The 24,265-nt window shown below is 38.0% G+C and overlaps 1 protein-coding gene across 8 annotated transcripts in view; it reads right to left on the minus strand.

Annotated features, from left to right (window-relative positions):
- pde4cb (phosphodiesterase 4C, cAMP-specific b) overlaps window positions 1-24,265 on the minus strand; it is a 97,981-nt gene that overhangs the window by 18,548 nt on the left and 55,168 nt on the right. For 3 of the 8 annotated variants that reach the window (XR_008607882.1, XM_055056806.1, XM_055056786.1), the window contains exon 1: window positions 16,281-16,745. The exons of the other annotated variants lie outside the window; for them this stretch is intronic. Coding sequence is in view for 2 of the 3 variants with exons in the window: in XM_055056806.1 (XP_054912781.1) it covers window positions 16,281-16,531 (251 nt within the window). In the remaining variant the exon portion in view is untranslated. Of the gene's footprint in view, window positions 1-16,280; window positions 16,746-24,265 lie in introns of those variants that run through there. 8 annotated transcript variants of the gene reach the window in all.

Here is a 24,265-nt window from a genome sequence, read left to right on the forward strand (position 1 = left end):
ACGGACATGCATTAGGGGAAAAACACGACAGAAATTGTGAATGAAGTCCGAGAACCAAATGGGAAAGTGAACTTGTGAAAAATGCCCGCCCAGTTGCAGAACGGGTCACCTTGTGATTACTGGCTGTTCGCAATCAAACATACACATACGCACATCTTTCTGCCCGCTATCTCCGTGTTGACGTCAACACCGGCGCGTTACATCAGCACATTATGACCTAAAAACCCCGCCACCAATGATAACAGCTCCAGTACGGGTCAATGACGGTTAGGAGGAGAACATCAGAGTTTAGCAACTAGATTTCAAAGGTAGGATCAGAAATAAGTTATTACTCTGCAACTTTTATTGGGTCTGGTGCTACCACATCTTCTTCAGGCCGAGTAAAGACAAAAATAGATTCTTCTGATCAGGACTTAGAATCTGAACATCCGTTCTCCCATTTTGTTTGCTTTAAAATGCTAAAAATAAATGCAAATGCTTTAAAACTGGGCATGTGACTGAAACACTAAACGGACACCTCAGCAGACCTTTTGTGGATTTATTTCAATGCGTTTCTGTCAATGGGATCCATTCCTGGGATCTGTTCAGCTGCTCTCCTCCCTTCCCTGGTCATATCAATAGAAACCAGAGCACTGAGGTTGCCTCTCTGGCTATTTTTAGCCCTGCCTGCAGGGCTTCACCAGTAATAGTTCAGATAAATGAAGGAGTGTGATTATGCAACTCACTGTGAATGGACCCAGTCCAATTCACAGAAGCAGATAGAGATGGAGAGACGAGAAGGAGTAGCTGTGAAGGCTGCATCCAGCACGCTGATGCGTTCAGCGACTCGCTGCGGATTGGTGCGGAGAGAGGCGGGGCTTCAGCGGCAGGGTTTACCTCAATGACAGCCCCCGCCCCCACCGCCGCTCTCAGCAGCGGCACCCCGCTTTCCCCTCCCTTGGATCTGTGTAGTGGGCCGTGACAGGCTCCATCAGAGGAGCCCAGTGACGTCAGAGGCTAAAAATAGATCTACCTGACAGGAAAGAGGTGAACTGGGAGACTAGTGGCGATGCTTACGTAGACACGACACCTCCCCTCACTCTGGAGGCCTCTGAGATGATTTCTCCTTCAAAGCCATGTTTACGAGAGAATCTATTTTTAAATCCTACAAGGTAACTCCGAGGAAAAGCTCACCGCCCGACATCTTTACAGTACATTTTTCTCCTTTCATTCACCTGTCTCCATTATACAGCTACTCTTAGCTGCTCTCAATTTAATGAAGTGCAGCATAATTTATTGTTGATACATTTTGCAGGAAAAGGTAAATACGTTTTAGAACTACAGAAGAGGACTTGGGCCATTGAATACCAACAAATTCTGACTTTTAAAGTCAAAATCATGAGAAATAAATAAACAGATTCACTATTGTTAAACATGCATGCATGAATACACAGTCACAAAAACAGATTCATAAGTAAATGCAGCATTTCAAACTTGGAGAAAGATAAACATTATTTAACACAATTTATTAGTTGCACAACTTATTTAAATGATGGTTAAATAAATTTTTTAAATTATTTCTTTCACAATTTTATTGTGTTTTAATCCGTGCACTCATAATAAAACTGTAAAATTATAAAACATAAAAGAAACCATATTTTCCATAGAAGGAGAATTGGAATAAATGTCAGCCCTCAGATTTTTATTTGCCATTTATTACAGCAAAATCCAGACCTAAAACTGATTTTTAAGACAATTACATCACTAATATTTTGTTAATGTGTGACATTTCGCTGTAGTAATAAATTCAGGATTTCTTTTCAGATATAAAATGTCCAGAACTAACTTATCAGTCATGGTGAAGAGCAAAGCAGCACCTCAACAGCCTTTTGACAGGACCACAGCGCCCACTAGTGAACAATATGAGGAACTGCAACAACTGACATTGTGTCCTTTCCACTTGCAAACTTTTGCTTTTGTCAACCAATAAGAGACAACAGGAGATCTGCTAGGGGAAACATTTAAATGTTATGATCCTTATATCGTCTTTTAGCTCATATTTCTGACTTCTTTTCAACACTGAAAGCGTACAGACCGACAGGAAGGCCGTTTCATTTAAAACATGAGTGACCTCGGCCGTCTCCTGCCTTCTGCATTGTTCTCCATTTCTCTGACGTACGTTGCAGCTTTTTTCTTGCCGCTTTAAGTCTATTTTACTAAACTTTCCTCTCCCATAAACAAAGAGGTGCCTGAACACCCACATCCTCACCTCCTCGTTCTTCGCAGGATGTTTAGTTTACAGCCTGAGGAGGAATTACTCTCTAGAAAAGCTCATCAAAAAAAGTTGCTTAAATTTGTTTTTATTCACTTTTCATCAAATTCCTTTCCTCAGTCTATCGTGATAAGATGTTTGATTTACACACAAACAAAAATCACAAAAACCCCCAACAAAGAATCAGTGGCTCCATTAAAAATAAATAAATGTCTGTGTCTGATTGTTGCAACCACAAACTTTACGAAGAAATCCTTCTCAACGTCTTTAAAAAGTAAAAATCTGAAGGAGCAGCAGGTTTTGTTTCCACCACATCTGGTTTTCTAGGAAGCATTTCTTTATGAAAACAAAGTCAGGCTTGATCGCAGTGGACAGTGAACCTCTGGCACATAAACTCACTGCAAAATCTCAAATGCTCTTAGATCTGGACTTTGACTAGGCCATTTTTTCAGCAAGGTATAGGATTATTAAAGAGATCTTTCTGTCTGTTGAAACTAAACCGTCTCGTATTTTGAGCTGTTTCTTGTTAAACTCATGCGAGTCACAATCTTCCAACTTGATTCATCTCCTTCATTTGGGATCTCTGCTATCAAAGCTTAACCGTATTTCAACTTGAAAAGACGTCAAACGGGAAAAGCTCCACCAGCTCCAGTTGCTGTCCAGTTGCTGTCCAGTCTTGTGTGTTTGTGAAGAGGCTCCTGGGAGCCGCAGCTCAGGGATTTAAGAAACTTTCATCTTTATGAAGAATGATTCAGAAAATGACCATCGAGGCCAGAGGGGCTTTATTTATGGGGAGATGACACAGACAGAGGGGTCAAAGGTCAAAACTCACACACATACTGTTCCTCCTGTGTTTTTTCTTTCCTCAGAGCGTGGGAATCGGTTGAACATCACACCAGGAAAGTAAGGTTAATGCAAACCATCGCAGTGAGATCCTGCCGGCAAGTTCAGCGCTAAATATAAAAACACGAGGATGCGCGTGTGTGAGAGCGAATGTTTGCTTGTTTTACGCCTAAAGACTTTTGTGCATTTGATCTGAAAAACAAGCCTCTTCCCCCTCATCCAGCGCCGTGCCAAACAGATCTTTTCCGCTCATTCGTTTGTCCTGAACGCTCGCGCTCTCTGTGTGTTTAAATGTCATCGCGACTGCAAACACAAAAGAGGGTGGCTGGGCCGCAGGGTGGCAGAAAAACAAGCACCGTGGTTATTTCTGTCGATCTCAGCGTTGTGCAGAAAGAAAATAAGACGGCAAAGTTCAAACTATACTTCTCCTCTGGACTCACTCATCCACCATTAATCCCAGCTAATACCGGCGGTCATATTCCCACAAGAAATCCTCTGATTTCTGATGTTCTGCATGTTTTGGCTTTCAGATAGACACAAGTTTCTCAGAGACAAATGCATTTTCCTGAATTATAGGAAAACTCGAGATCTTAACACAAAACTCTTGCAGAGGTTTCAAAGCTCTGCAGGTTTCTGCCACAAGTTAAAACAAGTTTAAAGGTGTAAAAACCGTCAGATAAACATGAAGCCACAGACGTGACAACGAATAACAAAGTTAACGAAGTTAAACTCTGGAGAGAAAAACCAAATGTCTCTTTTTCATCACTTTCTGTTTTCTGTCTTCCTTCAGTTCTTTAGTCCACTGATTTTTATTTTATTTTGAGTTTTTCCTTTAATTTTTTCCCCTTTTTATTATTTTGTTTTTCTTTCAGCTTCTCCTTTTTATTCCTTTATCGTTCTCTTTTCTATTCCCATGTCTTTCCATCCATTTGTTTCTGTTCTTCATCTCAACTTCCTTTCTTCCAGGTAAAGAAAAGATCAAAATACTGGTCATCTTGGAGAAAACTGAACTTTTCCAGGGATTTTCTGTTTTTTTGCTACTAAAAATCACCAAACAGGGCTGCTAACATATTGTCTTTGTTGTTTTTAGATATTGTTAATAATAATTATAGGCCATACAAACCAGCTTGATGAGCAAGAGCTTCATCTGTTTGGGTGTTTGATGTACCTGCAAACTTCCAACAAAGGCCAGCTGCTCTTTCTATTAAGCTGACCAATCTACTGTGACTTTCTGTTCGAACGGAGCGAGCAGTTTGTGTCCAACATCAACATCTGATCACAGCTCATGGCTCTAAATATAGCCGACAGGAGTGGAGCGGCGCAGCCGGCCACAGCAGCTGGGGTATTTATTATTTTACTGTCACCTCCGACTTAAAGGATCGACTCTTGCCTAAGAAAAGAGCAAAAGATTTGAACCAACAATCCATATTCTGGTATTATTACTAATTTTATTTTAGTTTAAAATGAAGGGAAGAGTTAAAAAAACACAACTTTTAGTGTTTAAAAATCTGTTTACTCTGCTCAGCAAATAAAGTTACTGTTGTATATCATCAGAGTAGATCATTATAAGCAAATTATAAATTATTTAAATGCAGTTCAAAATAAAGAAAAACGTCTACACAAAGATGCTTTGTCTTAAAGCAGCTGAGAGCTAAGAATAAAAAAAAAATAGCTCTTCATTTTCCATATCAAATTCTGGATTTGACTCAAACTAAAACTGGGGAATTTATAGAAGGAAAAAATAAAAACATGGAATGACGAACAGATAAACTGGATGAACAGACAGATGGATGAACAGACGGGTAGATTGATGGAAAGATGGGAAACTGTTTTAATACAATCAGAAAGTTGTGGGTTTTATTCCGGCCGTTTCTCCCTCTTCCTAATCAATACAATCATCTGCAGATAAGATAGATACTCTGCAAAAACACAAAATGTCTTATATTGCAAATATCTTACACTTTTCATCATGACATAGATACAGTGTTTTAAGTAAATAATTTTTTAATATTGATGAAAAAGAGCTTGTTTCCCTGGCAGATTATTGCACTTATAACATGGGAAAAAGGTTTTGTTATAAATTAAATAATCTGCCAGTGGAACTAGTATTTTTTAAATCAATAACAAGAATTTATTGACTTGAAACAAAGTAGGTAAGAAGGTAAATAGATGCTATTTTAATTGAGGAATAAAGAAACAAAGTCATGACATATTTTCCATTTATTTTAATATATTTATCATGCACTTTCAAATCCATTTAATCCGTTCATCATTTATCTTGATACATTTCTTGTCATGACCAGATGTTTACAAATATTGTCTGTTTTTATTCTCGCTATTTTCTCCACCGTCTGTTCAATGAGACAATCAATGAATCAAAATAAATTTGAAAATATGATACTGTGAGAAGTTTATTGACAGAAATCACACTTATTTATGTGACTGCTGTCCTAAATGAGCATTTTATAAACGGTTGGCACGAATATCATTATGTTAGCATTTTATAGTAGTCAAAATCAATAATTATTGATCAGATTTTCTTGATTTAAATATTTGAAATACTACCAAACCTTTACAGATCTCCCTCCACGGCGTTTTGTTTTTTTATTTTTAAGCAGTTACTCAACAGCTTGTTGCTAGGTAACCATAAGTTACTCAACAGCTTGTTGCTAGGTAACCATTAGTCACTCCACAGCTCGTTGCTAGGTAACCGTTAGTCACTCCACAGCTCGTTGCTAGGAAACGAAAGAGCGGTAGAACAGGTTGAGCCCGCCAGCCTAGCTTAGTTAGCCGTTAGAGGTCAAGCAGCAAAAGCCTTCCCACTGCCTACATCTCCCAGAATGCTGTGCGGCTCTGAATCGGAGTTCAGTGAAATTATTGAATATTTTATCAGACGACTCTATTGATATCGATCACGTCATTGATTTATTATCCATGCTTAAAAAAAAGCAGATGTGTTTTTTTTCAAGAGCGGTATTTGTGTTATATAAAAAAGATGGAATAAATAGTTTTTCTTGTCACTTTTACTGCAAAATATTACGATGAAACTTTAAGTCCATGTACCTGACATGTCGACATTGTGACTCTAAACTCAGTTTCATTTTGATGCTCCTGAGCGGCTCTTTAAAGGGCCGGTTGTGCCAGAATGTACTGATGAAACTGATTAATTTGACTTTATTAATATCAATAAATAGTTTTTTCAGAATTCTATAAGAGTCTCTTAAAATTAAATATTGAACATCTTTTTCAAAAAAATTTGTAAGGAATTTTTCTTATATTTGTGCAAATGTATGATGTTAAATGTGATTTTTATTTTTATTTTTATTAATCGCTGTATTTAACACAGTCTATAACTTGATATCAAGTCAGGCTTTTGGACAATTTTCAGAGAAATTTGCAGTAGAGATAAGAATAAATGTGGCATCTGTTGATTTTATGTGAATTCTACAAGTCTGTGAAAAATTGGAGGGATTTATTGATATAATTTGGGTTATAGAGGGCCACATAAAAAGCTGCTGTGGGCCAGATTTGGCCCCCGGGCCTCCAGTTTGACACATGTGCTCTAAATCATACACATAAAAGGTTGCTGTTGGTAGATATGACTCAGTGGAGCTGTGGAGGTTAAACTTTTTGGAGTTTGCCTCAAAGGTTGATTTGCTCCTCAGGACGGGTATCGATCATATCTGCAGCGATTAGCTCTGCGCCTCCAGCAAGGCAGGAATCCATACAGTGGCTGATCAGCATTAACATCATTAGATACTGGTTGAAAGGGGTAACACACCAGGACAAACCACACACACACGCACTCAGACAGAGGCAGTGTGTGTGTAATTACAGGCCCCAGCAGCAGAGATCTAGATTTGGCTCTCGCATCGACCCAAAAATCAAACAACCCGGCATCACACTGGTACACAACTGGAAAGGCTTGTTCGGGCCAACAACACACACTCAAACACACACGCAGACTCACGCAAACGCAGCGTCTTTGCCCAGCAACAGGACAGGCTCAGAGCGCTCCTCTAATCATGCACATATGGCACTAATTGGAGCCGTTCAGTGCAGGGTGATCGAGGCTGGAGGTGAGGAACGAGTGCGCCACTTCCTTCCCTAATTAGCTCAGAAGCAGCCAATCACATCTCTGATCAGCAGGACACGACAAGATGGAGACAACGTCGGCGTGGAGGGGTCTTATACGTGCTTGAGTGATTTCATCGTGTTAGGAACTGAGGTTCGCTGTCATGACTAACTCTCTAATTGACTAAATCAGTGTTGAACTCAACAAAATGCAGGCTAAATCTGCAAAAAGAGAAATCAGGCTTATGTTAAATAAATAACATTCTGCTCTGAATATGATCTAAACAAAGTTTTGAATGAAAAGGAGCAACTAAGCATCAATCAACCATCCATACAGATACATCTTTAAACACAAAACAGGAAAGAAAAAGACATATATAAAGTTTGTACTGTGAGTAAATATTTAGCTCCTTATATAACTGATGATCTGTCCAACAATATGAACATTTTTAGACTTAATATATGCAAAGCTAATATGTTCAGGAAACGCTAAAAGGAAATATTAGATGAGAAAATAAATCAATGTATGATTAAAAAGTAAATTTGTCACCCCACCCCAAAGTAAAAATGTTTATGCACTTTTTCCAGCTACAATTTTTTTGGTTAAATCATTTGCAGTTTTTTTTGCTTTCTTTTCTCTCTCTTTTAATACATTTAAAAATAAAAAGAAGGATTGCAAATTGTAAGTTGGGAACATTTCCAAAATGTCTATGGTAGACATTTTGTTGTTCTATGAAGTGCAATATCAATAAAAAGATAAGAGTAAATAAAAAACCCTGTTAAATAAATACAAAATATGAACAGTAGGAAAATATATTTAAACAAAAGAATAAATTAACTTCATCCTGCATCAGTTCTGATCCAAGTTACTTACAGTTTCTTAACTGAATACTTTGTTCATTCAGTCCTAACAAACTGCGTACAAAGCTACTAAAATGTTCCCCAATCAGCAAACTTTACATAAAGTGACTCAAATAAAACCAAGAAAGCAGTAACATAAATATGTTTTTGTACTACAAGTAAAAAGACCTGCAGCAGCGACACAAACCCAACATATTAATGTTATTTTCCCCTTTACTTCATTTAAGTTTTTCATAAAATAACAAAATAGAAAAAAAACTAAAACACCTTCCATGTCTTCAAAGAACAAAGAAAACGAGTAGCACCTACACTTTCCAATTTATTTACGTAAGTTGGAAATTCACTAAATAAGTTTTAATTACTTTCCCTCTAATAACATCATCAATGGAAACTGCAGGAACCTCCATCATGTATAATAACTCAGTCTCTTTTATTTAAACGATGCAAGGATTTCTATTTATGTTTTGAGAAAAACCGAACAGTTCCCTCCGTTCCCCGGTTCCTACCTGGCGTCCGGCTGTGTATGCGGACCACTCACGACTACGCCGGTGATAAAATTCACCTGTGACTGACAGCGCGGGACCAGGCCTCATGTGGACGCCTTGCTTCCTCGCTCATCAAACCTGTCAACCGAGCTTCTCGCCTGCTCCCCGGCGTAGAAAACGACACAACAAGGCCGCCTTGCTGGGTGTTAATTTGCCCCAGAGTGGATCATCATTCCTGGAGTTGCAGAGATGTCAGCATAACACTGCAGTCCACGCTCCCATCAGCAATACTCAACAGCACAGTGGCAGAAACCCAATAATGCTCGTCTGCTGACGTCACTCAGAGTTTCGTGGCTTGTCACTGAAATGTCAATCGACCCGCTGCGTCGCAGGCCTGAAATTATTCCCGGCCAAACGCTCCGCTCGCTGCAGTTTTGTTTTTACACCATAACAGAGACCAGAAAGTTTTAGAAAATGATGCCATATGAATCAAGTCAGAAAGAAACCAGCTGGCTCGGCTTGTGGGATTTCTGTTGAGACGTGTTTGTTTGTGGGACCGGAGGAGAAAGACTCCGGGGGGAAACTCTGCGGTTCAGCAGGATGAGGCTCTAACTGCGAATTGGAAATGATTTGGGAGCAAGGCCAGGGAACAGCCATTGTCACGTCAATATTTCCCGTCAGCCGTCACCTCGGGTGAAAAACCCAGAACGGACGGGTGGCTTCTCAGAAGTAAAAAAAACAGCAGATAACCGGAGAATCTTTGGGTCATTGTTGGTTTAAGATCATGTCTGCTTGAAGAGGAAACTGAAGGGATTTGTGACATCGGCGTGGAGACATCTGAGTCAACAGTGGAAGAAGAAGAATAGCAACAGTTTACAGTAAGAGAGCCAAATAGAAAGGAGTCAGCGGTAAATAACTCCAACAGGGAACACCAAGTGCTGCTCACTGTTTAACTTCTAAGCTGTGAACACAACTAATTACAGTTGTTGACATGCATATTGAATATAAATGACCCGACTATGTATGGAAAAGATGACTGTAAGTTGTGTTTGAGGCTGAGGTGAAAAATGTGAGGTAATTTCTAAAACCATCTGGACTTGACAAAGCTCAGAAATGCAATATTTGAACAAATTGTGAGTCATTATACTTGAAGAAAGTGCAGGTGAGTTTCTTTAAAAATGTAAATGAATCTATTTCTATCATTCGTTGATGCAATAATTGCAGCCACAAAAAAGATTTGCAAAAGACAAATTATTATTTAAGATTCTGAAAGATTATTAAACAATCTAGACTTTAAATTGAGCAGTTAGTCTGTAAATGTCAAGAAATATTGTTTGCAGCATAATTCAGTCCCCCAGCATTTGCACAAATATTGAAAATAAAAATGCATAACATTGATTCTTTTTTTGTGGATTTTGTGTTTGTCACTTTTTCCACATTAGGTCAGGTTGGTTTGCATGTTTTTTTTTTCTCCAAAAAGTGAAATCTTGATTTGAAAACTGCAAACATGAACTCAAATCATCCAAGCATAACATTAAATGTTTGATTGATGACTGGCATGCACAAAACAAAAGGAAGGAATCTGTAAGTGGAAAAAATGCTTTTCCCAGTACTGCATCTCTTTGGTACAGAAACTGGACTGACATGAGCCAGATATGAGCTATTAACTCGCTCCAGCAGAAAATGTGTCGCAGGAGCTGCAGGAAATCTGCCTGCACTTCGAGAACATATGAGAAAACATCGAGAGTTGATGATAATCAGAGCTGACTCATCATCTCAGAGCACGACTGCATCTCAGTCTCAGCCGACGTGACTCCGTCTTTTCATACAGGTTTGACTTTTGACCTCTTGTAGACTGCGCTGTGTGTCAGGTTGCGGCATGTTGGCAAGAGGTGAAGCTCTCAGGGGGCGGGGCAACCTGCTGCGTCAGTGTCAAAGTTCAGCTTTCTTTTCTCTGCTATTGCAAGGGTCAAAAAATCTCAGGTGAGAGTCAGTGTCATCCAAACCAGATGTGGCTCCACATTTATCTGTCATTTTGTTCATTAAAGATTCAATAATTTCACTTCTTTATGGTTAAATTCCTTATCTGAGGAGGACTTGTTGCAAAGTATTCAAGAAACTATGTCAGCTGAATACATTAAAAGATGCAATCAAACAAATAATTTAAGTCCTTTTAGATCAAATCAAATCTTATTTGTATAGCACATTTCAGCAGGAAGGCATTTCAAAGTGCTTTACATCATAAACACAAAGTCATATAACATAGAATAAACAATACATTGTTACGTATTACGTTTTATGAGTAATAAAATAAACTGCAGTATATGGTTGATCATTTGTAGCAAAGGATGAATCTGCAGCTTAAAAAAACGATTTCTAACATCGACATGAGAAAAGTTCATCTGCTCGACTGAACAGCGTACAGCTGATCTGGTGACTATTTTATGTTTTTTTTTAATATAATTTGAACCAATTGAAGGCACTTCAGGAGTTCTCAGTAGAGAATATTTACAGAAAAATACAGTTTTTATTTTTAAATTGAAAATGTATATATATATTAATAATATTTTCGCTTGGTTACCGATCTGAATGTGTTGTACTTTCAGCAATTTGCCTTTTTTCAGAGTGTGTAAACTCCACTTAATGATGAATTAATTAGTAAATTAGTTGACAATTATTTCAATAATTGATGCATCACGATTCATCGCTTCATCGTCAACTTTTGTACCTTGATTGATCTTTTCAATATAAAAACCTGTCAATTGGCACTTTGATTTACTTCCTCTGCGTTTAATAAAAACCAGGCTGCCAAAATGGGGTTTATTTTAACTCCTTTGTTTTACATTAGATCCAACTTTTCCTAAGCACCTGGAAAGTATTAAAGTGAACGAATTAATTAAAGTTAGAAATTGGATTCCTTTCCATTTTGCAGAGTGATACTACCGCTACTATACTTGAAACCTTTTTCAAACGTTTTATGTGTGCAGTGCTGTAAATCTGTACAAGCAGCCAAAAAGCAACAGCTTCAACATGTAAACATAAAAGTGGACGACCTTTTAACAACCCAAAGCTTTGCATGAGAGAAATAAACCATCAGCTGCATAGCTGCCATGACATTTGCAGAGAAAAGCCCTAACACAACATAAATCACCAGGACTTTCTCAGAAACAGCAACACAGAGTAAAATATTAGCTGCAGGAGGAGCAGCAGCTTCACTGCTTCGCTTCTCTGAAGCTACATTTTAAGAGAAAAAGTCAAAAACACTGAACTGCTAGTTCCCAGAAAGACGAGCTTCTCCTGACTGCGTGAGTCAGAGTCTGGTTATCATTGGGAATCCCTGCTGTGAGATTAATCATAACGCAGTGAGCAACTGAGTCCGACTTCAGTCACCATCACTGAGGAGACACGCCCACAACTAACAAGAGCAATCAGAGGCAGAAACGAGGGAAAATGTGAGTTACATTTGTGGATAAAGTAGTGCTGCTCCTCTGGTTATGAACAAAACACCCACAATAGTCACGGAAATAACTTGAAGCTGGCAAAAGAAATAACGAAAAAAAATTCACTGGAAAAAAATCTATTTAAAAAAATTAGATTTTGACAAATTCCAGTCAATAAAAATAATTGTAATAGTCAACTCCAAAATTTTAAAAAGAAAAGTGAAACAAATTAGTAAAAGAATTTTAGAAATAAAATTATGTTAAATTAATGGAGTTGAAAATGATGAACAAATGATTACTGTATAATCAAATAAGATGGAAAAATGATTTTATTGGATTCATTATTTGGTACGTTTATTAATTTATCAAACAATTTATTGATTTATTATCACTAATTTTGGCAGGACTGAGCCTCCATAAGGTCAGCAATGAAATTAAAGCAGCTTTTGAAATAGAAATCCCCTAAATGTGCTTAATATGTATCAAAATATTTGATGACATTTTGAAAAAATATATTTTTAAATTCAGATTGTTAATAATCTCAAAAAATAAGGAGATCCTGAAGTCATGAAACTTGCTCAGTTGTTGGAGTTTTAATGCGAAGTCAGTCATTCAGATTTTGTTTACTGTATCAGCCTGTATTTCTTTGATAATTAATGTCATGAATAGATTAAAAAGGAAAAGTTTCCTTCAAATTAATTGTTGTAGTTCATAGAAACTCTTTATTATAGTGTTTAAAATGTTTTACAACATCATTACAGACAACCTACATTGTTGACTTTCGCTTTAATAATAGGAAAAAATTATTTAAAAATCGTCTCATTTGTGAATTTGACTTTAAGAAAGAACAAAGTAACTTTAGCTTTAGAACAAAAGTCAGAGAAGAAAAGCTCAATCTCAAAGCAACAGTGAAATTTCTGGAAAAAAAAGAAGAAAGGTAAACATTTATGTTTTTGATGATAAATCTCACTGACTTATGAATTAACCACTTTAACATCTTTGCCTTCAAACACATCAGCTGAACTCTTGGATTTCCTTTTTCATTCAGGTACAAACATCTGTTCTTCACACAATGACTATCAAAACCATCAGCTCCAGATTGAAACAGGAGGATTTAAAAGTCACAAAGGCGAATAATTAGCCACTAATTATCCTTTTCCACACAGTCAACACCTCCTTTAACCAAATAAGAAACAAAATGATCCTTTTCTGAAAATGTAGGAAAAAATTGCATGAATCACTTCAAACAGACTCTTCTGCTCTTTCTGCTACGACTTCATTATTAGATATGTGTGGTAAATCCATCGTACCTATAAATATGTTCAGCTCAGCATTCGTTTGCAGCGTGCCCTTGATTTTTTTCCTCTTTTTATTACAGGGTTGACATTATAAAGTTACTTTGATCCTTTCCCCACCTCCCCGCTGATGGCGTCATTACTTTCTGGAAGGTCAGCCTCACAGTCAGTGTTTCCTTCTGTGACTCGTAAGGAGGCAGACAAACATCTGGTCCCAGTAACGTGTCGTCATCCCGCAATCACTGACAACAACTTTAGTTTCAGTTTGCCCACCATGTGCTTCTAATACACAATAAAACCTTCAGGGATTTAATCTTTCAGTCACTGATTTACGGTTTTCATTTAGAGCTCTAAAATATGAACTTTGATTCTGTTTTTTTTTTTTTTGGGGAATGTAATAAATACCGTTTTTAGTAGGCAAAAGTTTTTACCTCTTTGTTCGAGTTTTCAGAAACGACATGATGTTTGAATTAAATGGCGAAAATAAGGAACTACTCAGTTCTGATGTGTTTGGGAAACTTTGTAAATCATCACCTCTTTAACTTACTGACTGACTCCCATTCCTCTCAGCAAAATTAAAGAGGCATGTGAATCTGATTTAAGAGGCAATGCAGATCAAGACGCCACTGTGGGGAAAAAACAGGAAAAAAGGATCAGATGGATTTCTAATCGCACAGTTTTGACATCATGCTTACAAAATAAGATTGTTAGGTTTTAAAAAGTCCGATTCTACTACATTTTTTCTTTCAAAATCGTAACAGAGCAGAAATAATGTTCATAAAAGGCTAAGCAGTTCACAGGTGAATCAACAGAGATCAAACTGACACTTCATTAAATATGGAGTCCCACAAGGTTCCATGTTTGGCTCTAAACCCTTTAAGGTTTATGTTGACATCTGTCAGGTATAACGTAAAATTAATTAGAAATTAAATATCTGGAAGGACTAAAATATAGAATAATTTGGATGAGAGTTAAAAAAGTTATCAAACTATTTAGATGCCCTGAATTTATGAACTAATGTTTTAAATGTTTTAGTTAGCTAACTGAACATTTATATTAATTCTGTTTTCTGTAATATGAAAGTTAAATTTCTTCTTTCTCCTTCCTTTTACCCATGAAATGTTGAAAAGTTTTAAAACTTGTTTTAATTTTATGATAAAGAGTAAATGCTGAAATGCTTTAATAAAATTAGTACAATAAGAGCTGGAAACGGCAAGAATGACATCATCCTGAAGGAGCATGTGATAATAGCCTTGTTAAATGACCCTGTTACATTATGGTTTTATTCACTGGAAGCTGAAAAGTTTGGTCAGTAATTTTGTAATAATCAGAAGCTTTAAGAAAGTCAGTAATCCATCGTGCAAGATGCGAGATGGAGTCACATCAGTCCAAACGATTCACTGCTTCACTGCTAGAACAAAACGACGTGATTCAACTGGCCTGAACTTTCTCACTCCCTGTTAGAGGAATCACTGATCCTGTGTGAGACTCACGAAGAAGCTCTGACTCTTCCTGTGAAAACTCGAGAAGTAAAGCCATCCACAGAAGCTGCTGGTCGTCTTCAGTCTGTTCTGACTTTATCCATCTCTCATCCGCAAAACCGGGCAGGAACTCACTGCAATGATCAATTAGGTCTGGCGAGAGCATCGTCAGGTTCACCTTTCCTCTATCCAGGACCTGAAGAGCTTTGAGAGCAGCTAATATCTCTGCAGATCCCACACAAGCTGGACACTAACATTTAAGTGCTACAAAGCATTTTTTAGCAAAAATCAGTTGCTACGCAGACAGTTTAAACTTCTTCCAGGCTGTATCTCTGATGGCCTTTACTTTACTGCACTCTTCTTTCTTTTGTTTTCTTCATCTAAACAAAAATAGTTTATAAACATTTGTACTGAAAGTGTTTGAAGCTGACGTCAAATTCCTTGGCCAATAAAGTTGATTCTGATTCTCTACAGTTCATTTGACGACATTGGTTTCCCGGCAAAGCCCTGGTTTTTAACTGTAGTCCACAAATAATTTAAGAGATTCAGAAGCGCAATGTCTAAATGTTTGAGATCACTGAGCCAAAAACCTCCTTTTTCATCACTTCATCCGCTGGAAGAAGTGCAGCCGAACAGCATAACGCAGCTCCACCGTTATGAGTCAATCAGGGAACATTTTGACCTTGCTTTTGCTCTTAGTACATTTGAAATACAACAACTTACAACAAAATATTGGAGCTTGGTTTTAAGTCAATAAAAATAAGCAACTGATTAAAAATGCACTATTTTGGCCAAAAAAAGAAAAAGCTGTAAAAAAAAAAGAAAAGAAAAAAGATCAAAACCCCAAAATAATATGATATTCACATCTGTGATAAAAGCATTTAAACTTGTGATGGGCTATGTGGGTCAAAACCCTGGAAGTTTCTGGGAGGCTGCGATTAAGTGCATGAAAAGGTAACAGGAGCCGACAGTCAATGCTCCATCCGGACTTTTAGGAAATCAAATTAAAGCAGTCTGACCTCAGTTTAAACCCGACAGATTCAGAGACTTGTGAGGGTAAAACATCTACGGCTGGTACAAAACGTTGGTGTCGAAAAAAATGATAGCAGCCATTCCTGAGGAATCGAGAGCCGATGTGAGAGTTTGGTTCTGGTAACGTTTTAGTTTGATTAGGATTCATGCTTTTACTATTTGAGAACGTGCTTTAAATTGCTAGAAAAAAAATCTAAGTGAGTTGCAGTTTACAAAAACTTAATTTTCACATCACAATGTCACAGTGAATTTCAATAAATTGGAAGATTTGTCAAATTAAAAGTATATTTTAAAATGTTCTGATCAGAAGAGCATCATAATGAACTGACATTATACAAATTATAAAATGTTTTTTCACTTAGAGAATGTACTGAAATAAATCGACGAGTGGATAACCTAAGATAAACCGCAATCCTCCTCATATAAATTAATATAATTTGTACAACTTTGCTTTCCATTGTGCAACACTTTCAAGTTGTATAACAACTACATCTGGTCTGATGTCACATCAGTCTTACCGCCTACGCTTCTGGACGATGTCTATGGGCCGGTTGACGGCGCACGGTGACCCACAGATGTTCCCGCTCCGCACTTTGAAGCAGCGATCCTGGACCGAGGGCGCCAGGTACATACAGTTATTCGGTAAACTCATCTCTGCGATTCCTGTGAGTTCCCCCTCTGCCTCGGTCTCCACTATTTGTCCTCTTGCTCCAGCGAGCGTTCCTCTGCTCCTCGGCTCCTGACGTCTCTCTGCTCTCCGCTGCAACATGTCTCCAGTGAGACGCGGGCGGACGGAGGGAAGCCCTCCACGGCGCGATTCGGGGGCATGACTCCAGTCCGAGGGAAGAGCGACAGGGAATGAAAGCAGGGTGGGATTCAAGGAGTTATTTCCTCCATGGCCTTCTGCTGCTTCATGTGGTGAAACAGAAGCGACCGGCTTCGAATCCACATGGACAAGTTCAGAGCTGAACTCTCCTTCTAATCCCTCCCTTCACGGCTCACTCGCTGTGGCTCTTTCTGTGTGCCTCCTCCTTCCAGGCTTAAAAAAACAAACACATGCATGTACAGTATGTGTGGCAAGAGTGAGAGACGAGAGCAGCCTTCAGCTGGATCTGCTGCACCGTGTGTGAGCAGGAGGTGAATACTTTGTGGTGTTTGAACAAAGACACGGACATCTCAGAAATCGGAAAATCAGATCATTTCTGATCCCTCTTCGGTGTGGAAGTTGTTACTGCAAGAGGAAGACTTGAATTAGAAAGCTGCAGTATCAGAAAGATGTTTGCTTCTTTGTCTTTTGTACTTTTCAAGTCTTCTGCCACAAAAACATTTATCACAACTCAAATCTGGAATTCTGACTAGGCTTGGTTCCAGCTCAGTTGGGCAAGATTCTGGTTGGTTCTCTTTTTCTCCGATTTTTTTTTTTCACATGGTAAGGTAATTATGTCAATTTTTTTATCCCAATTTCCCTTCCAACAATCTTAAGGACGCTCTGACTATCGGGTTGGTTCAAATAATAATGCTACAGGTGATCTATTACTCTCCCTTGAACAAGTCAAGATTGATCTAAGGGTGACAAAATGTGTTCTTCACATTTAATGATATTTTATTAAATGTTCTCAATTCTGTCTGATTTTAGCTCTTTTTGGAATGAGCTGTTTTAGGGTGTCTTGACACGTTAAAGCCGAATCAGCTGCTGCTGGCCGTGGCTCCAAACTCAACGCTTAAACTCTCACGTGAAAATGGCTGAAATACAACCTTACATTTTTGAAAAGCAGACGTGGCGCCTCCTGCACAGCCAACAAGAATGCAGCAAGTGGTTTCTGAAGGGTAAGTCAACAACTGAACACGTGTCTTTTCCAGCAGCCATTGTACAGCACGTACAGCGGTAAAACCAGCTGACCAAATGTGCTGGAGCTCAACTTGGGTTGCTAGACAATGGCCTGGGGTTTTCTGAGGTTGCTAGATAATGGGAAATGCCTGCTGATTTGTGACATTACAGGTCATTTTAGAAACACCAGAAAACTTTAACCTATTTTAAAAAACAACTGGTGGGTTGTTCTGCTTGTAAACCCAACAGAAACCCAAACGGAAGTACAAAAACAAGCAAAATGTGAATTTTGCATAATAAATCCCCTTTAAAATTCAAAGTCCTGCCATGTGAACTAGCTAAATCAACCAATCAGCTTTGGGAGAGAAGTTAATATATCACATTACAGAGCCAGTTCAAGTTTTTATACTAATTTATTTTGCTACGTTAATTAAACTATCCCATGAAGAAGCTGCTTTGTCTCAAGTTTTGCAACATTTAATAAGCAAAGTAAGAAAACCTACAAGTTTACACTCAAAATTTTAACACAACTCCTACTTAGCTAACTTTAAAGATAGCAAAAGTTCACCTGGAAGGCGAGACGACACCAGTTTCAGTGTTCAGTAACGGCAGCAGTGGGATCTCTTTCACCGTAGGGACCGATTGGACTTACTGGAACCCACTGATGTCACAAAGTGGCAGGCCCCCCCACTGTCAACACTGCAGGCAAATATTTGTCTTCTGAGACAGCAAGAGATGGACGTGTTGGCAGTCACAGGCGGGAGTGGAGGTGGACGGCAATGACAGACCATTTAAATAAATAATTGTAGAGTCTAACCAGATGGGCTGATGTGGCGCTGACAGGGCAGCAGAGGCAGGGATTTCACTTTGAAGACCTCTCCACACCAACATGGGTATTTAGAAAAACTGCACATTTTTTGTTGAGTTTGCACCACAGTGGGGGTTTTAAAGACCATCTGAGGTCCATGGAAAACATGCAGGATAATAGTCAATGTTTCCAATAATTGATCATTGAGAAAACGAAGCACAGCATGTCATCACACAAATCTGTGGTGGTGGAGGGTTGATGAGATGGGCTTGTTTTTGTGAGAATTTGGTTTTTCTGTGTATTAATTTAGGTTTCTCCGTTCAGTTTGTTCTCCGTGTTGATTATTCCCAGCTGTCCTTCGTTTCTGGATTACCTTCCTTGTGTGTTTAATCCCACCTGTGCTCCCTGTTCCTGGTCAAGTCCTAGTTGTGTCCTCTGCCACCTGTGCTGCCTGGATTTTTGTTCGCTGGCATTTTCATTAAACCAATCTTTTTCCTTCTCAGTCAGGGTCCCCCGCATTTATCCTCACCACCTCAATCCGCAAATCGTGACAGTTTTGTAGAGCTGGGCACCTCACAGAGTCAACCTCTGATTATCAGAATATTTGAGAATTAAATGTAATGCCAGTAAATCTGTAATTAGCACCAAGCCGACCAAACAACTATCAGAATCAATGCAAACTCAAATGCAGCAGCGTGTGCACGACTATCGCACCTCGATGTGTCAGCTTCCCACGCAGCATTTCCTTTGAATATTTCACATATGTTCTACAAAAGAATCTGCAAACAGGAAATTTTCTGAGAAAACATTGCAGCGACGTGAAACAGTACAATCTGCAAACGCTGAATCATAAACAGGCGGGGATCTACTGTAAACTGTTTCCAAAATATAATAACATTAAAATATACACGACATCCAAGAATTTTCAACATTTACCTCCAAAATAATAAAAAAAATACTACAAATAATACTGCCACGGCTACCATTTCCTTCTTAAATTTCTATAACAACATTGCATAACATTCTGATGATATCTAACTAACTTCATGAATCTTATATTATTTCTGTCCCAATTAAAGGAAAAGTCGCAGATGCCTCTGTTAACAGGGTTACATCACTTGAACTGCTGCTACACTGACGGCTCCGTTGTTCAAAAACATGGGGAAAAAAATCTATTCCTTCTGCCAGCATGTTTCAGAAGAGAAAAAATAATCGCTTTCTGTCATTCCAGCATATTAAATTATGAGCAGACCAGACCAGTGACCTCTGGTTCATCGCATGTGCATGTCTATACAGCATGATGATATAATTTCCTCATTTCTGAAAAATTAGAAGCAAAGTGTTGTGCAATTAGTGATCATAAACAAGTTCACTGCAAAAACACATAATCTCACCAAGTATTTTTGTCTTTTTCTGGTGCAAAATTAACTTACAAGTAACTTTTCACCAAGATATGGGCGCTTGTTTTAAATACTGGTAAAAAGTATTAGTTCCACTGCCAGATTATTTTACTTATGATGTGGAAAAAAATTATTTTTTTAAGGGAAATAATCTGCCAGTGAATTTAATACTTTCTAAATCTATTGTAAGGAATTATTGACATAAACAAAGTCTTATATATTGCTGAAAAGTCACTTAAGTGAGTTTTGTCTTATTTCAATTGTCAAAGATATTTGCTAGAAACTAGTAACATTTTTTTCTGTGTTTGTGAAGCAAATCATGAGTATAATTATTAAGAGGAACCATGAGCAAAAATCCAACATGGAAACTGAAAATGAATTTTATTGACATTTTAAAATAATAAAAACAAAAACTGACACGGCAAAACAAGAGCTCAATCAAGCACCCATGAGCAAAAACACATGAAAAAACATCCAATTCCCCTCCAGCTGCTACAGACTGAAGCAGGTTGTGATCCAGATTTGTTTTCTCATCTAAAGAGTTGGCCTTGTTGAATTTGCATGTCATAATGTTTCCTCGGGAGCGTGAGTAACACAATACTGCAGAACATCCCGTCCTGTTTATCAGCCTCCTGGCAGGAAAAGCACTAAAACCTCACACCTTTTATTAAAGGTAAACAGAACATAGAGCTAAAACAGCACAGGTTTGTTTTAAATCATTAAAACCAGGTGGACATTTGCTTCTCGACAAACTGTCAGGCATCAGCGTCCAAATAAAATGAAAGCCTTGCTGTAACGCTTTAAGTGGTCGTCATTATGAAGCTTAATGAAGGATTTCTAAAGTTTTCTTTGGCTAATTTCTCACTCAACATGCAAAAAAAGTACATGGTAATACACATCAAACTTTAAAAACAGCAGAACGTTACTGGAAAGCAGTTTTTTTAAGAAAAAACAGTAAAAACCTGATACTGAATCTGAAAGATTCATCAATCATGAAGTTCATCACGTGTTGTATTTCAACCTCATTATATATTGACCTACAAGTAATTTTTCAGTAAGAAATCTGAGCTTATTTTATGTCAATAATTCCTTAATATTGGTTGAAAAAGTCCCTGTTACAAGTGAAAATATGAAAAAATTGTTTGAAATAAATAAATCAAATAGCTCCCATCTAGATTATTGCATGTTTCCACTCATAATGATTTAATGCTGGTGATGAGCTCCAAGTCATGGACAGTGGAAAGTCTCTGCGCCACAACCCTAATCTTTAGCTCCATCCTCAGATTCTCCAGCAAATTCAGTTCACTAAAAACACTAATATTATATCTAATCAGAGGAAATATAGCTAAATCAAGACAACTTAAAACGATCAGTTTCTCTTATTTTACTTTTTATCTGTAAAATATGTTTGAGTAAAATGAACATTATTCTTTTATTTTTTGACCTCCTGGAAATATGTCTCTGAAATTTCCAGCCAATATTTAGTATTTATTTGCTGAAAATGAGAAATGGAGTAATGAAAAACGTTCAGTGCTTTCAGACCTAAAATAATGCAAAGAAAACAAGTTCATATTCATTTAGAAACAACAATACAGATGTTTTAACTCACTATTGCATTAATAATAGTGAGTTCACAGGGGGTTTTGTTGTTGATGACAACTATTAAGAACACAGTGCAACAGTGAGCGCCTGCGCCCAGTTTCCGTTGGCTTGCTAAATATTTCCAATCTTGACCAAACAATTAATCATTCGGATCTTTATCAGGCCATCTCACCTTTGGCTTCTTTCTCCAATGCAAGTCAGATAACGTAAATAGCAGCGTTAACTTATATTTACCCGTTAACAACACAGAGAGTGATAGTTAGCGCCTCTGCTGCTCACTGCGTTCTATGCGCCCACTGGTGGCGAACTGCTGTAACTACAGCTTACTGCCTCCCTCCGTCCCTTCAAAATAACTCCTATTGTCAAGCAGAAGTCTTCAATGTAACTAAGTTTTTTTTTTATATGTTATTATTTCTAATGTCACATCCAGAAGAGTTCAGAAATCTAGTATTTGGTGGAATAATCAGCAGGTTTTCACCTGGGTTCAGTGCAATGGGCTCTTAGTTTTTTCCTGAATTGTATGTTGGTAATTTAAAAAAAAATGCTTTAAATGTGTTTCCAGGCATAGACAATTGATAAAGTTCAATCTGCAACAAGGCTGCGAATAGTTACAGCGATGCAAAAACCTAGACCGCTCTTCCTATTTTTAAAACAAGCAAGCTACATCATGGCTGAAAACTCCAGTTTCACAATTAAAAATCTAAAGTTGCATTAAAATAAAACCCATTTCCCTCCACCAGGCTTCTTGTGCAACATGTTTGGGAAACGTATCGGGCTCAGAAGCAGATGCTGGGGTCAGGGATTTACTGGGAATGAAGTGTTTGTTGGGCCACAGTGTAACCAAATCCCAGCAGCCAAATGACTTCTCCAGCCCAGCTGGCTTCTGGCTCCTATGACAGCATTACTTCTGCTAATGAGAGCAAGCTGTGAGGGAGGAGTGTCATGAATGTGCACGCATCTGTCCCTGTGACTGTGTGTGTGCGTGGACGTGTGTGTGTGGTGGGGGGGCAGGCGTGATCTGTGCCAAGTTTACACTTGAGGAAAAGAGTCAGAAAGTGTCATGGTTGGGAAGAAGTTTGTAGGTTTGAGAGATTGGATTGGAGAGAAATTTAATAAATAATTACAGAAGGAGCAGAGGTGTGTGAAAAACATTTCACAATATTGGTGACAATGACAATATTAATTTTAATATTAAATATTTTAATATATTATTAAAATATTTATTTTTTGACATACAGGTCTGTGAAAATTAATTGATTTTATATGTTTGTTCTTTTATTCCATGAATTACTGACAACATGTCTCTGAAATCACAAGCAAAAAAATGTGTATTTATTTGCAGAAAATGAGAAATAATGCAAAAAAAACAAGTTCATATTCGTTTAGAAACAGCATTGCTAATGTTTTAACTGAGGAAGAGTTCAGAAACCAGTATTTGGTGGACTAACAATGAGGTTTGTTTTTTAACCAATATGGAAAATACAGCATTAGTTTACCACACGGTTGTAGAAAATAATAGAAAGTAATTTGGTCTCGGTGAAGCAGAAGCAAAGGTTTCCTGCAGGGCCAGAACAGAAAGTCTCCTTTACCAATCGATGTTCATAAAAGTCTCATTTCACAGCGTTCTGTTACCAGCTCCTCTAGCAGCATTTTCAAAACGTTCCCATATCTACACTTGGATACAATTGACAGATGAACAGCTTCTAAACTGCTTCTAAAGCAGACTCGTTAAAATACGGCTTAAGATTTTGATCAAAAACACATTCAGATATTCAGAATTAATTTATTAGAAGCTTAAAAATGTGCGACTGACAAAGTAATCTTGCTGTGTCTAAAGATTTTAATTTAAAGGAGCAATAATAATTTATTTTCTTTAATTATTAGAAAGTATTTTGGTAATCCTAACAAACCTAAAGCAGTAAAAGTTTATTCAGATTCATTGTTAGACAGAGAGAAACGAGGTACAATGTTTTTTGGGTTGTTTTATGTGGAGCAGAATCAAATTTATACCTTTAATTGGATAATTTCGATCCAGCGTACAAATAAACTGTTGTTCCACCTCGAGTTGGAAGGGAATTTAAACAAAACAAAAGAAATTAAAATTACTTTTTCACCCCAGAATAGCTCCGCACTGACTTTCTCCTGCAGGACTCAATTCATGCACTCCCACTAAACAAACAACTGCTAGAAAAATTCACGAGCAGCAACATTAATCCTGATTTATTAAGTAAAATAAATGCAATCCCAGGATTTTTGTTTTGAACAAATGTATGTTTCTGAGTTTGAATGTCCACTAGAGGTCGCACTTTGCCTAAAAAGTTTCTGTGTCCACAGAAAGTCACGTTATGACAGCCTGCAACAAACCTGGCTCATAAAAACTGTTATTCTCCTGATTTTTGAGGCAAAAATAAAACTTCTCAGATTTACTGTTTTCTTTGTCTTTCTCTCAGTAGCTTCCAGGAGGTTAATTCTACGAATTGTTTTTTTTAAGTTGCATAAAACACACAGAGGATCAAAAAGCTCCTACAGCGACTCTCTGGTGGAACAATCAATATGGATTTTGGGACGGGTGACGAAGGCAGGTTGCTGGGCGTGTCCTGCTTAGCGTGTGTGTTTGTACACGCACAATGACCGGGGAGCATGTGTCACATTCACGTGTCGCGATCAGCCAGGCTGGCGGAGCTGGGGAACTATTCCAGGCTCTGCCCGTTTTATTTTGGGGGTCTGTTGTGTTGACGCTGCCCGAATGCCGCTCACCTCTCCCCCATACTGTCCCAGTACGGACTGGCACTGGGTGCACTGGGCCTGGTGTCAGTCCTGAACTGGGTGCCCAGGTTCTACACTGTAAAACATCTGAAAGGGGTT

This window comes from Poeciliopsis prolifica, unplaced genomic scaffold (assembly GCF_027474105.1).
Source record: "Poeciliopsis prolifica strain line A6 unplaced genomic scaffold, Auburn_PproV2 SCAFFOLD002, whole genome shotgun sequence".
Lineage (NCBI taxonomy): Eukaryota > Metazoa > Chordata > Actinopteri > Cyprinodontiformes > Poeciliidae > Poeciliopsis > Poeciliopsis prolifica.